The sequence below is a fragment of the Chinchilla lanigera genome, unplaced genomic scaffold (assembly GCF_000276665.1).
Source record: "Chinchilla lanigera isolate Chin_1 unplaced genomic scaffold, ChiLan1.0 scaffold00112, whole genome shotgun sequence".
NCBI lineage: Eukaryota > Metazoa > Chordata > Mammalia > Rodentia > Chinchillidae > Chinchilla > Chinchilla lanigera.
In genome coordinates, this window is record NW_004955513.1 from 970,004 (window position 1) to 991,692 (window position 21,689).

The 21,689-nt window shown below is 50.6% G+C and overlaps 1 protein-coding gene across 4 annotated transcripts in view; it reads left to right on the top strand.

Moving 5' to 3' along the window:
* Nucleotides 1-21,689, top strand: part of Nup214 (nucleoporin 214kDa) — an 83,274-nt gene that overhangs the window by 14,365 nt on the left and 47,220 nt on the right. For all 4 annotated transcript variants that reach the window (XM_005408354.2, XM_005408355.2, XM_005408358.2 and 1 more), the window contains exons 12-22: nt 1,861-2,335; nt 3,557-3,732; nt 5,242-5,336; nt 7,353-7,439; nt 7,642-7,791; nt 8,899-9,057; nt 11,192-11,295; nt 13,493-13,675; nt 15,048-15,133; nt 15,213-15,296; nt 21,325-21,588. In XM_005408354.2, coding sequence (XP_005408411.1) covers nt 1,861-2,335; nt 3,557-3,732; nt 5,242-5,336; nt 7,353-7,439; nt 7,642-7,791; nt 8,899-9,057; nt 11,192-11,295; nt 13,493-13,675; nt 15,048-15,133; nt 15,213-15,296; nt 21,325-21,588 — 1,863 coding nt within the window. The remainder of the gene's footprint in view (nt 1-1,860; nt 2,336-3,556; nt 3,733-5,241; nt 5,337-7,352; nt 7,440-7,641; nt 7,792-8,898; nt 9,058-11,191; nt 11,296-13,492; nt 13,676-15,047; nt 15,134-15,212; nt 15,297-21,324; nt 21,589-21,689) is intronic.

A 21,689-nucleotide genomic window follows, 5' to 3' on the forward strand; every position in this document is an offset into this window, starting at 1 on the left:
AAATATATACATAGAAAAAAACACTTGAGAGGCAGATGTTAAATAGTAAATAATGATTATTTATTTATATTTCATTTTCACTTGTGTTTTACCCTTTTTGAAAATATTTGCTAAATAATGTGTTAGTGAAGCGAAATTAGAAAGGCCATGTGCAGAACCATGGGACACGCTCGGTCCTCAGGGCAGCAGCCAGCGTGTGTGCAGAGCTGTGGCCACGCAGTTCTGATCCCCGAGCTTGCGCACGGCACTGTCACTCACGAGAGGAAAATGTCAAACTTGTTAAAGGGTTTCTTTCAATATTGGAATTTCAGCAATATTTCTCTTTTTAAATCCTATATATAAGTGATGAGATTTTTTTCTGCTCATGTGACTGTAAGAGCCCGCAGTATAACCCTGACACTAGTGGAGTGTGTTTTCTTACTGCTCCCAGGTGTGGAGCGAGGTGCACACAGAACTAGAGCTGCCTAGGTGCTGGCACCTGATGGACTGCAGCGGGACCCCGAGTAACCCAGCAGGTGGCTGGCAGGGCGCTGTGGGTGTTGTGTGGGTACACCCCATTGTCTGAAGGGTGTTCCCTTGGGGGGTGTCCCTCCCTGCCCTGGCCAGGTGTCTTGTAAGAAGCAGGGCGTGATGCACACAGCGGGGGCTGATTTCCTGTGAGCCTCGGCCCGCAGGCTGGAGTAGAGGGAAGAGTCGTGTGCAAATGAGCAGAAGAGCCGGGAACGGAGGGGTCTGTCCCAGCTCGTGCTCGTTGTGTTAGCGAGTCCGTCCAACTGCAGTTCCAGTCCTCCTGTGTTGAATGAATAGTGGTAGTAGAGAATGACGGATTTCAGATGTTCAGTTCTATTTTCAGTAGTAAACGTGCCTGTGTTTCTTTTGCTTCTGGCACGTATCCTTCATGTTGACCTACTAATATGCATAGAAAGGATGTACATCTCTATGTATCTTTAAAGAAGTTAGCATAGCTGGCTACAGTGGTGCATGTCTGTATTCCCAACATTCTGGGAAGCTGAGACAGGAGGGTCGCAAGTTTGAGCCCAGCTTGAATAATTTAGCAAGAGTTTGTCTCAAGAAAAATAAAAAAGACCAGGCCTGGTGGCACATGCCTATAATCCCCCCACTCAGGAAGCTGAGGCAGAATGATCACTGAGTGTTGAGACCACCCTGGGCTACATAATGACACCCTGTTTCAAAAACATAAAAAGGGGGGCTGGGGATTTAGCTCAGCGGCAAAAGCGCCTGCCTGGCAAGCGGAAGGTCGTGAGTTCAGTTCCCAGTACCGGAGAAAAACCAAAAAAAAAAAAAAAACAAAAAAACAAAAAGGGCTGGAGATACAGCCCAGCGTGAAGGCCCTGTACCATCAAACTGTTCTTGGTTCTGCATCTGTAGTGTTAAGAGAAGTATTGTTAGAGTGGGTTTGCTTGTGTTACTGTACTTGGATGGCAGTGACAGTGGGTCTACACTTTCAGCAGGTGGAATTTCCATGCTCCTTCCCTGTAGACCTCTGCTTTCGTCTCCCGTTCTTCCACGGATTGCTGGCCATGGAAAGTCCAGCACCAGCTCTGGCCCAGCTCTTTGTGCTTCTTAAACTAGTATCGCTTCCAGCTTCATTTAACCACAGACCCCTTGTTTTGTTTGAGACAGGGTCTTGCTGTATTTCCAGCTGGGCTTGTACTCATTAAGTCGCCTAGGTTGGGCTTGAACTTGTAGCCGTCCGCCTGCCTCAGCCTCCCCTGTGCGGCAGTGGTAGCTGTGCACCCACACCGGGCCCTCACAGACCCTCTCACTTGCTTATTGTCTTGTGGGCCTCCAGTGCACAGTGTTAACTTCTTCCTTCCTTCCTCTTGGTTTTCTTCGCAGGAAGTGCTCCCACCACCCCAACCTCCTCTCAGTCCCCACCGAAACTGGACGCCTCAGGGCCAGCGGCCCCTGCCCTCCTTCCATCGGCGTTGCCTGCTGCTCCTTCCCCTGCCTTCACTCTGCCTTCTGCTGGGGGCACCCCGGCCGTGTTCGCCTTTGGCTCTTCACCCTTGAAGGCCTCTGCCCCTGTCCCTGGGGAGCCCCCTCCGTATCCCAGTGGCTCTGACGGCCCCAAAGCAGTGCTGGCCTCCACCACCCCTGCCTTCTCCTTGGCGCCTCCCTCCAAGGGCCTGCTGGCTGCCACGCCCGCACCTTCGCCCCTGGCCCCGTCAGCTGCTTCCTTCTCCTTCAGCTCCTCGGGTTTCAAGCCCGCCCTGGAGAGCACCCCGCTGCCCGGTGCGGCTGCGCCGAGCGCGGGGCTGAAGCCCGCCTTCCTGCCCACGGCCTCCGCGGTCAAGGTGAACCTGAGTGAAAAGTAAGTGGCCCGCGCGGTGCCCTCCGCAGGACGCAGAGGGTATGTAGTGACTCCCACAGTGGGGTGAGCTAGAGTCTCTGAGCTCAGCTACTGAGTGGGGTGTTTTTTTCTGAAATAATACTTAAAATGGCTAAAATTCCACCAGTGCAAAGGTCTTTAGCTCAGTTTCTTGACTAGACACACTTAAATCCTCACTGTGCTTGTTCACACTACACGGGTAGGAGCACGCCCTTGTTCAAAGCCAGGAAGTGCCCCGTGTGTGTCCCTGGAAGGCAGCTGCCCGCCTGTGTCCACCCTCGGCTGCTCTCTGTGCACCCAGCACAGTGCGCTGTGGACCTGCGAGGCGACATTCTCGCCGGCGGTCCCCAGGGCCTTCTCATGGCCCTTCTGCACACTCCGGAGTCTGGGCGCGCACTCCAGCTTCCCGCAGATGCCGGTCCCGCCGCTGGCTCGGCTCGCATTCCTGCCGCCCTGTTAGACTGCAGGTGTCTTGAGGGCCTTGTGCCCCTGGGCCCTGCAGCTTCCCCCTCACCTGTCCTCATGCCTGCTGCAGGGGCCGCACTGTCACTGTGAAGCCACACACAGCTACCTGCATAGCCACCGGTGCTCCACCGCATTTCATGGGCAGCCCTCGTGGGCGGCTTAGATTGTTTGCAGGACTTTGCTCCTGAGAGGGAGCTGACTGCACATCCCCAGGAGGCCAAAACATCCAAAGATGGTGACCACTTTCCCCTTCCGGTTCCCTTCCTGTGGGAGGCAGTCATTCCCTGTCAAGTCCTCGTCAGGCCCCATGCCCTTTTTACTCCATGTCATAGACTAGGGAATAAGTTGTTCATGTCATTATCAGCACTGAACTTTTCATGTAAAGTGCTTAACCGACATTTTAGTTGAATCATTCGTTTCTAAATAATCAGGTGCCAGGTGTGGTGGCACACACCTATAATCCTAGGCTCAGGAGGCTGAGGCAGGAGGATTGTGGCGAATTTGAGGCCAGCCTAGGCTACATAGGGAGTTCAAGGTCAGCCTGAACTGTAACAGCGAGACCCTGTTTCAAATAAATAAATAATCAAATGATCAGTAACCTTGTGCAAGCAGCAGCTAAACACATGCTCCTGCAGGCGGTGCAGTGTGGGCCGTAGGTGCCCTGTGGTGCCATGCTTGTGGGCGGCAGGAAGGGGTCTGCAGCTGGCTGTTCTGACACAGGGGCCTTGCCACTTGCAGGTTCACTGCGGCGGCCACCTCTGCTCCTGTTCTCAGTGCTCCAAACACTCCGTCTGTGCTGCCCTTACCGTCCACCTCCAAACCAGCTTCTCCTGGACCGCTCAGCCATCCCACACCTCTCTCGGCCCCGTCCAGCTCCACCTTTCCGAAGCCTGCGGGGTCTCCCACGCCCTCAGGTAGGACTTACAGATGGAGAGTGCTGGGGGTTTAGAACCTGTGTTCGTGCAGCTGGACCTCATTACGTCCCCTCCCTTCCCATGCCTTGCTCTAGCATGCTGGGGTCACTGTACTATGAGCCTGGGGGTCGCCACAGCTCCCATGCTGCCCGACTTCTCCCTGACCCTTCTCACGGAGAGCTGCCGGTCATCTGTCTCTCGGGCAGCTGCCTGACGCAAAGGGTCAAACAAGCTTCATGGCTCTGGGGACCCTCAGCCATGCTGTCTGCATCTTTATTAATTAAAGGTCATAATGGTAGTAATTGTAAACAGGCTAGCTGAAGTATGTCACAGAACTCCTGGGCACATGTACCTGGCCTTTTTTCCTTTCAGAACTACAGAGAAGTTTCAAAAATTGTACAAAGGGCAGCACTTGTTGTTATACTGTGTGCGTTCTCTCTTTCATGCCAGTTTTTTCAGAAACGTAACTGCAGACATCACAAAGCATTTCAACCCTGAACTTTTCCATTCTGCCTCCTGAAAACAAGGCCATACCCATACATTATCAGACCCGAGAAATTTAACGCTTAATCTAGACTTCATATTTATCTTTCCACAGTCTCCCAATAATGTTTTGTGGGTTTTTTTGGTTTTTGTTTTCTTTTTTTTTTCTTGAGACAGCGTCTCTTTATATAGCTCAGCCTGGCTTTGAACTCACTATGTAGTCCAGGCTGGCCTCACACTCATAGTGATCTTCCTGCCTCAGCTTCCCAAGTGCTGGGACTACAGGTGTGCACCACCATACCTGGCCTCAATAATGTTCTTTATGACTTTCTTTCCTCCTTGAAACCAAGAGCCAATTAAAGATCACATGCTGCATTGTTTTTATCCCTTCTTTCACAGCCTCACATAGGTTTTTAGAGTTTTGTCCCACTGCACTGAAACTTGCAGAGTTCAGGCTGGTAGTTTGGAGTCTGTCTCTTGTTGGGTTTGATTGTTTCCACACGATGAGATTGAAGATGAAGACGTGGGGCAGGAATTGCCCACAGCCGCCGCAAGTCCCGTACCACTTTCTCTGTGTCCTAGTAGAGAGGACATTAAGCTTGCTTAGGTGGGTAAGGTTGTGTTTGCCAGGTTGTCTCAGTTGTGAAGTTGCTTATTTTCAGATTCCAGCGGTGGTACCTAGCCAGGTGAGAGTTAGGACTCCTTTTGTTTTGATGACTAATGAGTATGTATTGAGCTGTGAAATTCCTGAGATCTTTGCTCCTTACCTGTGGCTCAGAAGAAAGGGCTGCCTTGCAAAGTTTGCTGGAGCCACCTGATGCCAGGACTTGACATCAGATTTTGAAAGACGTCTGTCTGTGACCCAAAACACTCAGCCTTGTTGGTCTTACCCCACCTTTTCGGGGTTTAGGAGGGAGAGCCTGAGGCACGACAGTGTGACGGTTGTGTTCATAGATTTGAGGAAAGGAGCTGTGGTGGGGGAAGCCCTGGAGTAAACCCTGCTGGTTTGATATTTTTCACTAACAGTGCGATCTGCTCAGAGCAGTCCGAATCTAGTGCCCTCCGTGGTACAGAAGTCACCCAGGGTCACCCCGCCAGTGACGAAGTCCGGCTCTCTTCAGGTATGTTCAGCTCGGCCTGCAGTGCTTGTGTTTATTCATGTGTCGCCTGAGCATGCGTGTTAATGAAATGAGTTGTCATGTTTTAGAATTCAGATCTTGGAAGTAGTAACTAGGACTGTGTGACAGGAAATACCAACATATGTGACTTGAATATTTGTCGTATACGTGCAAAAGATGTTTATCTATCTTAATGTTTCAGTTAATTTATAATTTACATTGAAACGTCCATGTAGTGTGTACCGTTCAGCGCGCTGGCACCAGTTTTAACACACTTTGCCAGCTCGCACCCAGTTGATGAACCGCTTTACCAGGGACACCGGAACTCCTCCTCATGTGTCCCCTTCTGTCTCTGCCCTTACCGGTCTTCATTCTAACAGCAGTTAGCGCAGCCAGTTTGTGCCTACGTGGAATCATACAGCAGGTATGGTGTGATCAAAAAATACAGTGAATGTTACGTTTTTGAAAACTTTACAGTGAAAGATACATTGCCATTGGTCCTCCTCAGGTCCGCGTCCTTACTTTGAACATGCATATCTCATCATTCTTGCCATTGTCCAAAGCAGTTCTGGCTGTCCTCTCTCATGAGTGTTGCTGGTTGCCATGTCCTGGCCGCCTCAGCGTCCTGAGTTGATTTGAAGTGTTTTCCTTTCACGGTCACTTTGACTTTGGGGAAGAGCCAGAGTTGCGTGGTGCCAGAATCTAGTGAGTAAGTGGTGAGGATGCACTGTAATGTTGGCCTTCACTGTATGCCAGGGCAGGTCATGGTAATATGTCCTTTTTTGTTTGTTTGTTTTCGTACTGGGAATCAAACTCGACCTTGTGCTTGTCAGGCAGGAGCTTATGCCATGAGCAATATCCCCGGCCCAGTAATGTGTGTTTTACTGTAATATGTTTTTTTTAACATTTATGTTACTGGCCTAAGAACAGGAGTCACACCCTTTCGTTTTCTGTGTTCCCCTAACTGACCTGTTCCCCACACCTGTACTGGACACTTGGTAGAAGCCCAGGCACAGTTCTCGGCCTGACACTTACGACATGTTAAATAAATGTTGCTGCTTCAGTGGCTGCTATGCAGCCCAGCTCCACGCTGATGTTCCCTGCTCTGTGTACGAGCAGTGGAGAAGAGCCCAATGCAGAGCTCTTGCTTTCTGGCCCCTCCACCAGCCTTGTCCCTTCCTAGCATTCCCGCTATGTAAGTAGCACTAACAGGCCAAGGCTTTGCGCAGGCCCCCAACCCGGCAGCACCCCGATCCTCCTCATTGCCTGGACAGCCTTTCCCCAAGTCGAGACTGGCAGGGAGGCCCTGTGCCCATGCCCTCTGCATGTCACCCGACACGAACCCACAGCTCCCTTCCCGCGTGTCTTCTGTCAGGCCGGGGCCGTCTCTCACCCAGTTAGCCCTGACTGCTCTTCCCATTTTAGCTCCTGCCTCTTGCTGCTATCTGTGCTGTTGAGCAGGAAGTACAATCTTTTAAATCCTAAATCATCCTTCAAACACTCCAAACACACCAGCAGTAGCTTTCAAAGCCAGTGAGAGAAGAGCTCAGCCTTCTCAGTGTGGCCTTCATTACCTGCCCCACCTACCTCACTGAGCCTGTCCTTGTCCAGCCCAGCCCTGCCCTCAGCCTGAGAAATGCCCTCCATCTCTCTCGAGTCCACTTCCCTTGACTTCTCACCCTTCTCATCCCAGCTCGGGGGAAGCCTTCAGGGCGTGCTTTCCCAGCTCTCACCCGGCCTGTACCCCTTACTCCGGGTTTTTCTGCCTCCTCACCAGTCGGCCCTACCTGACGTGGTCGCTTCCTCCTGTCCATCTTGGGTAGCAGAAGGCAACTCCCATGAGAGCGGGACCCCCTTGCTTTGCCCCTCGCTTCTCCACCCACTGAGTACAGTTCATGAGCGCCAGCGACGGAGGGGACTCTGCACAAGGAACGTGCCGCTCTCTGCAACGGGCACGATGCAGTGGCTTTCTGACACTACAACTTGCAGCATTTGTAAATCTTGTGCCTTCCATTTTAGCCAAAGTCACTTCAGCCTCCTGTCGCAGAAAAACAGGGACATCAGTGGAAAGATTCAGACCCTGTGCTGGCTGGGATTGGAGAAGAGGTAAGTCTGTTCCCAAGGCTTTTCCTGGCATTAGTTCTGCCCGAGACCAGGGTGGCCCTGAGTGCAGCCGCCTGTGTGACCGCCGCTCCTAGTGGTGGCGCCTGGCCAGTCGCAGGAGCCTGCCTGTGAATCAGCATGGAGGCATCTCTGTCACTGCCATGCCGCTCAGACGGAGTCCTTTCCCTGTTTGTGGCTTCTGCAGATCGCACACTTCCAGAAGGAGCTGGAGGAGCTGAAAGCCCGGACCGCCAAGGCCTGCTTCCAGGTGGGCACCCCGGAGGAGATGCAGATGCTTCGGACAGAGTCGGCTGACCTGCACACCTTTCTTCTGGAGATTAAAGAGACCACGGAGGTGCGTGTGAGCGGGCGGGCTGGGTGGAGCTGCACTTGGAGAGTGCACTCTTCCCTCCTCCGTGGAGGTGGGCATCGGCGCCTGCCGGGACCGGTACTGGTGTTCGTGTGCTGTGTAATTCACCTGGCACCTGCCGGCACAGCCGGCATCCACATCCTGCTGGCAGGACTTCAGCCATTCGTGCCAAAGATTGCAATTTTTTAAATTTTTGCATGAAATTCTTGTATGTTACCTAGAAAAATTCAAGGAACAAAAACTTGAAGAGAATAATTTTTATTATATTCCATTGTTATGTACTGTTCCAAAACTGGGCCACTGGGCATAAAAGGACTTACTGATCTTGAGACTGGGCAAGTTAACCCCGCTGCTCTGTGTTTCAGTTTTCTCATCTGTAAGACGGGAGAACTGTTCCTCCCCTTTTAACACATACTCAGCACTCCATAAAAGTTTATTATGGTTGTTAATTAGGTCCATTGGGCATTTTGTTCTCTTCGTAGTGCTGCGCTAAAAGGAGCAGAATATTTTAGAGTGCATACAATAAAAACGGGCCTGGTATCTGTTGTTAATAGGATTATCTGTTACTGTTGTCACTACTTTCTGTGTCCCTGGTGTTGTGCTAAGCACTTTACCTGGACTGCCTCCCTGAACGGCACACCTTCCCGCGCACTGCACACTGTTACCCTCACCTTGCAAGCCCGGGAGTTGAGGCTTACAGAGCTGGAAGCATTTTTGCAAGTTCCTGTTCAGTGAGTGCGCTGTCTCTGGAGTCCTGGTCTCAGTGACGTGGTGGAAAGGACGTTCTGGATGGTCCTCGGGTCGCAGAATCCTGGTACTCTCAGTGCACTTCCTGCTTCCCACTTGCCCACATCAGAACACATATTTTATTCCTGAGAAAAAAAATAATTTTTTTAAGAAAAAAGAGCTTTATTGTCTTTTCCAAGCAATAAAATTCTTTTTTTCCACGAACGTGAAATTGAACAGACATCTGAATAAGATGTTCCTTGTGCTCAGTGTTTGAGAAACTCCACATTTCTGATCCAGGCAGGCAGGCTTTATTTCTTGCAGATGGAGCGTTTGTCTTAATATGTCCTTGCTGTTTATTTGTAGTCTCTTCACGGAGACATAAGCACCCTGAAGACCACGCTGCTTGAGGGCTTTGCTGGTGTAGAAGAAGCCAGAGAGCAGGATGGGAGAAACCACGACTCTGGGTATCTCCATCTGCTCTACAAGAGACCGCTGGACCCCCGGAGTGAGGCCCAGCTGCAGGTGGGGGAAGCGCTTTCATTGCAGGCAGGCTTTCATAGCCGCTTGGGCAGCCACTGCGGTCTTCCTCTAGCACAGATGCGGGGCGTGGCCCGATGGAGTTGTTGATTGTCTGCTGCACTTCTTACCTATGGCAGAGAAAATGGCACTTTAATGTTAGATTTTTTTTTTAAAATAAAATTCCTTATTAACCTTTAAGCATGGTAGAAAACACTGTTGGGACAGGTATTTTTAAATCACACCACAAAGCAGCTGTTCCTGGAAGGCCAGCTCGTCTGCTATGTGTTTTATGCATTATTTCTAGTCTTCAAAACCAGCTGCCGTGCAAGGAAGTTATTGATCTCTTGTACAAATACAAAACGGAACCTCCAAGGCCGGGGCAGTCATGTTGCCCACGGCCAGTCGGTGAGGTTGGAATTGGAACCGAGATCTGGCTCCTCCCGGGCTCGCGTCTGCGGGCCGTAGCTGAGTGCTGATGCTTTCTCACTGTGTGAATTCCTCACTGCTCAGTAGCCAGCTGGAGTCTGGTTTTTGTTGTTTGGCTCACCCTAGTCCCCACAGTTCTGGGCTCAGCTTCCCCACTCCGCTTGTCTCAAGCCCCTGAGGAGGTGTCCAGGCAGCACTGGGTAGGTACCCTCACTGTGGACGCGGGTCTCGCAGGGTGGGTCCCTCCTGCTTGTGAGAACTTGAGGCCGCAGGCTGCTGCTCCCCAGCTCCCCCCGTACCCGTAAACCTGCCGGGCAGTGGGGAAATGGGAAGTGCGCCCTCTTCCCAGAAGAGTGGGCAGCTGCCGTGTGTGCTGTTGCTGTCGCTGCTGGGCCTGCTTGCTGCCCCCTGTACCGCTCATCAGGCCTCGCACCACTTCCTCTCTCGTTCTCCCACCTGCCCCTTGCTCCGGTGCCCTGTTGCCAGACTAAGGCAAGCACGGTGCTCAGGGGACGCATGGTTCATGAAGGAACAGTTGTCTTTTGTCGCGGTGTTGAGTAGGTAATAGTAGGTGGCAGGTGCTGAGTGCAAAGACGAGGACACTGAGGTGCTGGACCTGCCCAGGTTTCCTCACTAATAAACCCTCAGCCTGTGTTTGCAGCCTCCCTGCTGCATTGTACAGTCCCGACAGCTGGGTGAGCAGCGGCCAGGGATGGGCGTAGAAATGGAAGGAGGGTTTGTTGCTATGGGACGCCAGGGAGGGTGCAGCCAAGCCTCAGAAAAGAGGGGTTCGGCATAAGGCCTGTGAGAGGAGTGGGAGGCCTAGGAGCAGCACTAGTGTCAGTGGCACGGGGACAGTCACATTGGAAGGGTCATGGGAAAGAGCCTTCTGTAGCTCCTGAGTATCGAGCTGAATTTCTGTTTGCTGCTAAGCTTCCTGCCACGTTCCTTGAGTCGGCTTGGCTCTTTTTAAATGGGATTTTCTATTTTTCAGTTGGGGCATAAGCCTTTATCCAGGAATAATTTTAAAAATACATGACAGCATAATTAAATCTTTGCCGATACGTCAAGAGTTTTTACCAGGATCTGGCCCATGAGCTCCATTGGTAAACTTGGTGCTTCATCTTGATTTTTTCATTTTAGAGAGTCAAGTGTCATAGCTCCAAAAGTTACCAGTGGCCCAAGTTATTACAGGCCTAAAGTAGGCCAGATAGGTGAGAATTTTAATAAAGGTAAATGAATTTTTCTGGTGCTGATACATTCATTGTTTTTGGGAAGTGAGTCCTTCTTTACTGGTGAGATGACTTCTATGCTTGATGCTATGAATAGATAGAATTATTTTCAGCGCTGTTCTGTGGGATAATTTCACCTGTATTACCGTTAATTTCATGGGTGGGAGAGCAAAACTAAGTGGATGTGCTTTGTGCACACCTGAGTGCAGCGGAGGGTTCCCAGCTGCCCGGAGTCGGAGCAGGAAGGGCACGCGCTCCTCCCTGCCTTTGTGCCGCCTCTCTGTCCCTGCCAAAGGAGCTGATTTTCTGTTTTCCATTTTAATTGTGACATTTTAGTGGCTGTATTAGACCTTTAGGTTTTTCTTGTTTATTATGATTCCCAATATAGAAGCACTTCATTTATTTTGACTATTTTGAGACGTCGTCCCCTCAAGCTACCAGAAAAATGAGTCATTTGTCTTGAAATGTTTTTCTCCCAGGAAATTCGGCGCCTCCATCAGTACGTGAAATTTGCTGTCCAGGATGTGAATGACGTCCTGGACTTGGAGTGGGATCGGCATCTGGAGCAAAAGAAAAAACAAAAGTGAGTGAGATCTCTCGGCCCCTACTGACCAGTAGACATTGGTTTTTCTCTTTGAAAACATGATGTGGGACTGGGACATAGCTCAGCGGCACAAGCGCCTGCCTGGCAAGCGCAAGGTCCTTAGCTCGGTTCCCAGTACCAAAAACAAAAAAATGGTATGGGAACACAGCATTGCTTTCTCTCATCCTTGCAGCCTGACACCCTCAGCGTAAGGAAAGGTTTATTCCAGCTCACTGAGGAGGTTTTACTGGCTGGTTGGCTGGCTCCAGGCAGGGCGGCACAGCAGAGGGGATGGGAGGGGAAACAGCTCATGTCTTGGTGCCACAAAACAGGGCTGCCGAGACCAAGGGAGTGGGAGGGAGACAGACCCGTCCGGGCCACGCCCCCGTGCCCTCCCTCTTCTAACCGCTTCACCTCCCCACCTGGCGCTCGCTGTAAACTCAGCGGCGGGCTGATCTGATGAGTGCCACACTCCCAGGGTCCGTCCAGGCGCCTCCCAGAGCCCCGCCTAGGAGCATAGGCTGCCACGTTAGGGGCAGTGGGGGTGGGGGCACCCAGATAGAAACCCCAACAAGGAGCATGTGGAAAAACCTTACGAAGAAGTTCTTTGTGACACAAGTTATTTCATTTGTAAGACTTTTGTTACAAAAATAATGTGTGCGGGGGCTCGGGATGTAGCTCAGTGGCAGAAGCGCTTGCCTGGCAAGACTGAGGTCGTGAGTTTGATTCCTGGTACCAAAAAAAAAACTAATGCAGTTAACAAAAGTATTGTGTGATGTTCACAATAGTTTACGTGGCAGAATGTATATTGCAGCAGCGTTTGTAATAGTGGAAACTTGGATTCAGCCTAACTGTTTAAAATTAGGGATGTTCTGGTCAGCGTCACATTTTCTTACTACACAATACCGCATAACCAACGAGTCGCATGTTCTCAAAGAAATGACACAAAAGGTGTTGTATGTCACACAGGATGTACAATTATGTCACTTTTTTAGGCTCTATAGACAAAATGAAAGATTGGGAACGGCAAAATAAAAAAGCATTTTGAGTGCTCTCACGGAGGTGCACGTGGAGCAGAGATTGAAAGCAGATCTGTCAGTCTCTTCCCAGCTGTTCTGCAGTGTGGGGTTAGGAGCTGGTTTTTCCTGTACCCTTTTCTGTCTACCCTAACTGTCTTTTTGAGAAGCATCCGCGTAGGTCATGACAACCGTGTGAGGGATGCTGGGGAAGAAGCGGAGCCTCCCCTCTCGCCTCGGGAGTTGTGCGTGTTTTCGGAAGGAACCAGAGGAGCTAGGCTGAGGCAGGGAAGTCAGCCGTGAAGACCACTGGCTTTTTCCACACCTGCCCTCGATGTGCCCCCTCTGACACCGACCAGCGCACCCTGTCTGCCTGGTTGCCAAGCTGCAGGGCGCAGGGATGGGCCAGGGGTGGGCCCACAGTCAGTGTAGAGAGCAGGCGTGGCCGGACGCGCTGTGGTGCTGGAGAAGGCTGAAGAGCCCAGAGCGTAGGTGTGGACGTGGGGCGCAGACTGCCTGCTGTCCGGGCAGGGGCCTGGGCTCAGCCTGCACCGTTAGCGCTGGTCCCCAGCTCTGGCCCTGCTCCCTGGCGCATTGCTTTCCCAAGCCCCAGTGTGGCCTGGCCCAGGAACGCAGACTGCTCATTCAGAAGTTAGTAGAAAAACCACTAAATATCCTGAAGGGTTTCTTCTAACTTGAGGAAAACTACACAAAGACAGACAGGAGTGGGTGCTGCTTTGTGACAGCAATCTGAAGAAACTATCCACTCCCCTAACCCTCTAGGGAGTCCTTTGTCCTGGTCCGTGTGTGTGTGTGTGTGTGTGTGTGTGTGTGTGTGTGTGTGTCCCATATAACTTACCTAGAACAAAATGTGCCCAAGCGTGCAGCTGAGCCGCTAGGCCCTATCCTGGATTCCCACCTCCCTTCCCGAGGCTCACTGGGCTTTGTCCAGTGTCCGCTCTCCTTTGCTGCAGCCCCGGCCTGCATGTTTTAGCTGCTTTGCCCTTATTCCTGCTTAGCCTCTTTAGGCCTTCATCCCCCTTTGATTTTCTGGTAGTTACCTGTCCATCGGTGGCTCACCATCTCGCCGTTTTTACTGGCACAGCTGTAGTCTTACTGGGGGCAAGGGGATCCCTTGACTTGAACCATTTGCGTTTAGTTTTTCTCATGGCCACCCACAGGCGGCTGCTTGTGCCAGAGCGAGAGACGCTGTTCAACACTCTAGCCAACAACCGGGAGATCATCAACCAGCAGAGGAAGCGGCTGAATCAGCTGGTGGGCAGTCTGCAGCAGCTGCGCCTCTATAACCAGACGTTCCAGTGGAGTCTGCCCCTGGCTGTGCCCACCCAGCGCAGCACTCACAGGTGTGCAGGAAGGGGAGTGCAGCTGGTGCTGAGGAGTGCAGGGTTAATGTTCAGGGAGATGTGGGCCTAGGGTGGGCAGATGTGGGTCTGAAAGTGACTCTGCTCTCAGCCTGAGTGATCCTGGGCAGGTACCCCTCCCTTTCTGATCCTTGGTGTCCTTGCTGAAAGAAAGCGGAGTGCTTGATTAAGGGGAAGACAGTCTTGCCTTTTGAGGCTGTTAGAGAGTGACACATTGTACCTGATGAAATAGGATCTCGCGGGCCAGGGTGTCGTCACTCAGGGGTAGAGCGCTTGTCTGGTGTGCAAGAAGCCCTGGGCTCCCTCCCCAGCACAAAGAGAGAGAGAAAAGAAAAGATACTCAGAGCCAGGCATGGTGGCGCATGCCTGTCATCCCTGCACTTTGGAGGCTGCACAGGAGGGTCGTGGAGAGTTCGAGGCCAGTCTGGGATACATGGCAAGATCCTGTCTCAGAAAACCAAAAAAGAGAAAGGAAAGAAAAGATACTTGGGAGCTGAGGTAGGAGGGTCCTGAGTTCAGGGCCACACTGGGCACTGTAGTGAGAACCTATCTCAGCAAACAGAAAGGGCTGGGGCTATGCCTCAGTGATAAAGCGTCCCTAATTCAGTCTGCAGTACTGGAAGAAAAATGGAAAAGAAAAGCCACACGTTCAGTAGGTCACAGTAAGTGCTACAGTAATAATGGTAGTTTCCTGAAAATTAACTAATGGGCTGGGTATAGTGGTGCACCCTGTAATCCCAGCTCTCTGGAAGCTGAGGAAGGAGGATCATTATGAGTTCAAGACCAGCCTGGGCTACAAAGTGAGCTTAAGGCCAACCTGAACTGCCTAGCAAGACCCTGTCTCAAAAAAATAAAAAAAAAAAAAGAAAGAAAGAAAGAAAGAAAGAAAGAAAAAATTAACTAATGGGGTTTGGCAGATTGACTCCCAAAAGCCCATTTTGCCCGTTTGCTGTAGTGTGGAGACTTTCAGACTTCGCACTTAGACACTTAGTCACCAACGTGGCTCTGCGCTGTGCTTTCAGGCCCCATGTACAGCGTCACTGCCCTTTCTGCTGAGGCTTTCTGCACAGGAGGGTCACAGAGAGTTTGACGCCAGTCTGGGCTGCATGGCAAGATCCTGCCTCAGAAAACCAAAAAAGAGAAAGGAAAGAACAGAGGGTGCTGTTTGGCTGGGGTGGGGTACAGTATTGCCAGCGCCGTCCCCTTCGGATTGATGCCATCCTTCAACGAGCTGGCATGCTCGTGTGTGGCGTGTACGCTGACCTCTGCCTTTGTGTGTAGGAGGCTCTCGGGCCCCACAGAGCGCAGCTCCCCAGCTCCTGGCTGGTTTGTGTGTAACTCTATCCTCTTTCAGCTTTGACAGTGACCTGGAAACCCTGAGCAACGCTTTGTTAAAAACCACCATTGACACTCACACCAAGCCCTTGCCCAGAGTGCCAGGTGAAGTACCCTCCCTGCCCTTTCAGCTGTGTCCTCTTCAGGCTGCTGGCATCAGAAAAACTAAGTCAATGTCTTGCAGGGAAACTATCGCCCGTGAAACAGACACAGCTGAGAAACTTCCTGGCCAAGAGGAAGACACCACCGGTGAGATCCACTGCTCCAGGTAAAGGGCCCTGGTCCTGAGCCCTCCCTGCCCCCCAGCTGTCAGCCCCCCAGCCATGCAGTCCCTGGTCCTGGGGTGCAGGGGTGTGTGTCTGTGGGGGGCTCTTATTTCTTAATTAATAGGACAGCAGTAAAATGTCCCCAGAGTCTGTTTTCTGTCTGAAAATTGCCGTGAGCAGCAGTTTCTGTATCCATGGTGAAGCAGCTCCAAGTAGTTCGCCTCTCGCACTGTGAACACCGGGCCGGGAGGGGCCGCTGGGCCTTGTAACTTCTGACTTGTGTTCAACATTCCATGGAGGAAAAAGGGTTTCTTTGCTTATGAAAAAAGGAAAAAGCCAGATTAGCAGTGATAGTGTTTTACTTGAAAGAAGCTGGGCATGGGCCGTCTGTAGTCCCAGCACTTTGGGAGGCCGAGCCAGGAGGGTCAAAGGTTCAAGTCACACCTGGGCAATTTAGTGAGACCCTGTCTCAAAAAAAAAGTAAAAAGCGCTGGGGTGTAGCTTAGTGGTAGAGCACCCCAGGTTCAATCCTTGGTACCACAAAGAAGAAAGAGAACTGGCAAAAATATTTTGCTGGGGCTGGGGATTTAGCTCAGCGGCAAAGCGCCTGCCTGGCAAGGGCAAGGTCATGAGTTCGGTTCCCGGTACCGGAGAAAAACCAAAAAAATAAAAAAAAATAAAAAATAAAAAAAATATTTTGCTGAAAGAAACCATGTAACACTGAAAAAATTTTTTGGCCATTAAATTATCTAGATAATTGCCTTTTTTATAAAAAAGCATTTGTTATAACCTGCTTTCTTTTATGTCCAAATTTGCATTTTTCACTGAAATTCTGAGTTCGTTTTCTTTTTATGCCAGCAGATGCCTTTTGGTAAAATCTATTAAAATAGCTGCAGTTTAGTCTTACTATATTATGATTTTTGTCTTGTAATCACATAGGACTAAGTTACGTAGGTAATGGTCACAGACAAGTTTTTTTTTTTTTTTTGTCTTTTTGAGCCAGGGTCTCACTACGTAGTTGAGGCTGGCCTTGAGCTCACTTTGTAGCCCAGGCTGGTCTCGAACTCACAACGATCCTCCTGCCTCAGCCTCCCGATTGCTGGAATTATAGGCATGCGCCACCATGCCCGGCACAAGTGAATTTTTAAATAACTGTTTCTTATCTCAGTATATTTTCTTGGTAGCTAATTGAAGAAAATTATTGAAAACTATAAAGAACAGTACAAATTACTTTTTATCTCTCAAGCCAGGTATGGCCTCAACTATGACATTTGAGTTTACTCCCTTTTTTCCTTCACATGTAAATCTGATTTTTTGAAAATGATTTGGGAGTTATAAAAACATTTACAGTTTTGTGTTCTGATTCAGGACCAGGGATATAGCTCAGTGGCACAAGCACCTGCCTGGCAAGTGCAAGGTCCTGAGTTCGATTCCCAGTACCCAAAGCAAAACAAAACAAAACAAAACAAAAAATTCATGAGCCCTTACTTAATTTAATTAATTTATTTTTGTCTTTTTGAGACAAGGAATCACCGTGCAGTTCAGGCTGGCCTTTGTAGCCCAGGCTGGCCTGAAACTCCCAGCAATCTTCCTGCCTCAGCCTCCCACCTACTCCCTGCTAGGATTGCAGGCATGTGCCACCATGCCTGGCCGAGCCCTTATTTTAAAAATACAGAAAATTAATATTGGTGAGGATAGGAGGCATTTAGCATGGTGCACACTGTCAATGTGAATACAAACTGGTGTGTAAGACTGTTGCATGATTGGAAATTGCTGGGCATGGTAGTAGTATACATACATAATTCCAGCACTCCAGAGGCTGAGGCAGGAGGATCACATGTTTGAGGCCAGCCTGGGCACAGTAGCAAGACCCTATTGCAAAAAACAAAAATTAAAAATAGAATTACTTGATCGTGGCATTCTACTTCTGGATAAGTACTCCAGAACTTCTTATTATATGTGTTGCAGAGTAAGCACAGTACTCCAGAGCTTAAACCAGAGCTTCACAGAGATATTTCCACACTCGAGTTTGTAGCGGGATTGGTCCCCGAGCGCCAAGAGGTGTCTGTGCTTGAATGGAACTCGCCTTAGGGAGGAAGTTCTGGCCCTGTGGTAGTGCCGCTGAGCCAGCCCAAGGCCACACGGAATGGTCACTGGGGGCGGAGCCTATCTGATTACACTCTAGGTGGTGCTGGAGAAGTCAGTCGTGAACTCCCCTCGCTGGGAGGGGAGGTGTTTTCCACGGTGCTTTCCCTGTTGTGAGATGCAGAGTTCCAGGGGTGGATGGGGGAATGTCCTGTCATATATCTATCCCCGTGCCAGAGGCACCAGCACTTAGCCAGCCCTGGTGCCAAGCGCTCATCTGGTTGCCAAGGATTTCCTCCCAGCATCTGGTTCACGGCCCTCCGAGCCACATCTCTGGTCATCTCTGCACAGTAGATTCCTCAGGGGTGACATGAGCGGTCCCTCTGCCATTCACTGCCCATAGCCAGCTGTGCTCCACATCGCTGACCGCAGGTCACTTCTAGGACAGGCAGCCGGTGAACAAAAGAGAGGCTCAAAACACCTACCCGCATCTCAGCCACCCTAAAATGAGACTCACTACTCAGCACTGTTCCTTTTCTGGATTCTAGAGCTAGCCAACCAATACAGAACCTTATTTAAACTATAATGAAGTTAAATAAAAAATTTAGTTCTGTAGTCCCAGTAGCCGTACTTCAAGTGCGGCATAATCACACATACATACCAGTAGCTGCTGTGATGAGACGCACAGGCACACAACACTTTGTCATTGTCACAGAAAGTTCTGCAGTCTAGACCGGGGTTGGCTGCCTTTTTTCTTTTCTTATTTTTTTTTTAAAGGCAGTCTCACTGTTTAGTTCAGGCTGGCCTCAAACTCATGGGAATCCTCCCATGTCAACCTCCTGAGTGCTGGGATTATAGGTGTGCTTCACCACTCTGAGCCTTCCCAGTGTTTTTCTGCATGGGAGACGTGCACATCTTCCGTTAGATTTATTCTAAGAATAGTAATTTTTCCTCTTTTCAAGATAGATGTTTTTCCCTTAAATTTTTTTATTTTGGTACCAGGAATCAAACTCAGGACCTTATGTTTGCCAGGCAGGTACTGTGCCCCTGAGCTATATTCCTGGCCCCTGCCTTAAAATTTTATGTTGGATGCAGGTTATAGAAATATGTTTTATTTTTGCACATTGACTTTGACCATTAGCCTTGAAAAACTCATTTGTTCTAATAGTCTGTTAACTCTTCCTTAAACTTAGAGCTGTAGAAACAATCATACCGCCCATGGATTCTGACATCTTCGTTTTTTTCCTCCCAATCTTGCTTTTTCTTACTGCACTGCCTAGTTTTGGTGGGGTTAGTTTGTGTTGGTTTGGCTTGGCTTTTTCAGATAGGGTTTCACATGTAGTTTAAGCTAGCCACGAAGTCAGAGTGATCCTCCTGCGTCAGCCTCCCGAAGGTTGGGATTACAAGTGTGTAGCATCAGGCCCGGCCACCACTGCTTGGTATGTTCAGTGCCACGTCCAATAAAAGCGACCACTTTCTGCAGTTCGCCTCAGACACAAGGCCTACTGAGTCTTCGAGGTGGCCATGTGAGTGGTGTGTCATGGTGGTAGTCATCATCACCACAGTTGTCATCATGTGTCTCCCCCGCCACCCCAGCTCTGTCTTTCCTAAGCTGACAGAAGCTCTGGCAGAGTAAGATTCTCTCCGCACCCCCAGGCTGGCTTCTAGTGCCAGAAGTGGCTTCTCCTTGGGTGCAGCACGAAGACCCATGTGCCCGGCACATGAGCTGTCCAGCTCTGGTTTTCTACTGGTGGGCTCACTGTGCCCAGAGGAGCCGAATGGCATAAGCACCAGCGCGAACCCCTTTGCAGAGCAGATCTCGGGGGTCATGTAGTTGGGCCAGTGCTGCTTTCTGCCAGCTCTGGCCAGAAAGTCCTTGTCCTGACCAACCCTCGGGAGCTGGGGCTGTGGAGACACAGCAGTGGACACCATGGCCCCAGGGGAGCACACGTTTGCACTCGCTTCTCGCGGCTGCTGCGACACATCCTCACAGTCCTCAGCCTCAGATAGCCCGGCTCTGTGGATGGAGGCCTAGACTTGGGGTGAGTGGGCTGGCCAGGCTGCACACCCACCTGAGGTCGGGGAGATGCCACACAGCCTTGTGGAGGGCGTTGGTGGGACACAGATCCCTGCGGCCCCAGACTGGGGTCCTCCTCTCCAGATGTGCTCCTCACACCCTTGCCTGTGAGGTAGCGCTGCTCCGGTTCTCGCTTGCTGTTTTCTGCCCGTCCACCATGTCTCTCTGCTGTCCTGTTCTGCTGTTTTTCTGCCTCTACAGGGCTCTTGAGAGTTTACTGAGCCCCATTGCATCATCCAGGATAACCTCTTCACCTGCCTATTTAAGGTCATTGGTGGGGCTGGGGATTTAGCTCAGCAGCACAGCGCCTGCCTGGCAAGCACAAGGTCACAAGTTCAATTCCCGGTACCGGAAAAAAAACAATAAATAAAGGTCATTGGCTAGTGACCTAAACTATCCCTGGAGAATCCCTTTTGCCACCTCATGGAACCATGTGTGGCACAGGGGACAGAGTCATGAGATGAAGACCGGTTCTGCCTGGCATAACTTGAAGTCTTATATAGCAGTGTGAAGGTCTCAAGTAGCAGCAGTTTCTAACTCGGAGGATGAGCCGAAGGATTGAATGGACGGTGCAGAGAGATGGCATCCAGCAGGCCCTCCGCAGGTGTTGCCTGCAGTTCTGCCGGTGACATGCTGGGTCCGGATGGAGTTTCAGTGACCTGATGCATGCTTACATGCCTCAGAATCCTTCAGCACAGTACTGTCCTGTAGGATTTTCTGCAAATTACCAAAACGTTTTGTATCTGCCACCCAGTGTCGTAGCCACTAGTCACATGTGGCCAGTGACCAGGTAAAATGTGGCCAGTACCACTAAGGAATAGAAATTGGTATTTATTTGTCTGTAATGACTTTAAGTTTAAATAACTGCGGATGGCTAGAGGCTACCAAATAGGGCAGCAGAGGCCTAGCACATAGCATTGCTTTCTGGGTGTTGTACTTAAAGTGACAATAAAATCCCAGAGGGATGTCTTGTAGCACAGACAGTTCAGTCAGTAGTAGCACTGCTTCAGATAATTTGGGAAGCCAGGCGTGGTAGTGCACGCCTGTCATCCCAGCACTCGGGAGGGTGAGGCAGGAGGATCGTCGTGAGTTCGAGGCCAGCCTGGGGTATAAAATGAGCTCAAGGCCAGCCTGAGCTGTATAGCGAGACCCTGTCTCAAAAAGACAAAAAAAATAATTTAGGAAGGAGAAAAGCAAGGCCCTGTCTTTGGGGTTTTTTTTTTTCCGATATATGGACAGTAACATATACTCTGAAATTCATGGAATTTGGTAATATGGTAAAAGTCTTACTTCATAATTTAAAGAAGGAAAAAAGCCAGGAAAGCCAGGATTAGGTTGTGTATGCACACACCCACACATGTCTGTGTAAAGCTCATGATCTGATCCAGAGGAATCACGGGGCTTATCTGGAAGTGTCTGAGACGCTCACACCAAGGCCGTCCTGTCTGTGCTGGCTTGGGCCAGGGCTTGCTTTGAAGGTGGTTGGGAAGTGGCAGAGATGGTGCGACTGTTACCCCCGCCCTGGGAGCTTGGTGTTGACTTTTCTGATACGTGATTTTCTGCCGGTGGGAGCTTCTGGTGAGGTCTCCAGGTTCTCGCTTTTCCACCAGCATTAATTCTGTATCTCACTATTTCTCCTTCGATTGGACGGTCAGGATGTCCTTGTCTTACACAGCTCAGTTTTTGAAAGCTGCTTTTGAGCACAGACCCCAGACTTTGTTCACATTCAGCAACAGCTGTTTCCACTTAAAAACATAATAATTGAATCGTTTGACAAATTGGGTGTGTCTCTCCAACAGTGAACCGCGCCGCCTGGCTCCTAGCCCTGCTATGAGTTGTCTAAACTGCGCTTTGTTGCATCTCTGCAGCCAGCCTGTCTCGGTCAGCCTTCCTGTCGCAGAGGTACTATGAGGACTTGGATGAAGCCAGCTCCACATCGTCCATCTCCCAGTCTCTGGAGGGGGAAGACGTGCGGGTGTCCTGCAAAGATGAGGAGGCAGTGGTCCAGGCCCCCCGGCACGCACCTGTGGTCCGCACGCCTTCCATCCAGCCCGGCCTCCTGCCCCAGGCCATGCCTTTTGCCAAATCTCACCTGGGCCAGGGCTCTTCGCCTTCCTCTGTGGGAGCGGCCCGTAAGTCAGCGGCGAGAGGGAAACTGTTCCCTGTTAGGTTTCTCATGAGCAAAGCAAGTGTGCCTGTGCTTTAGATAGGACCCTACCGGGTTCCAGCACGT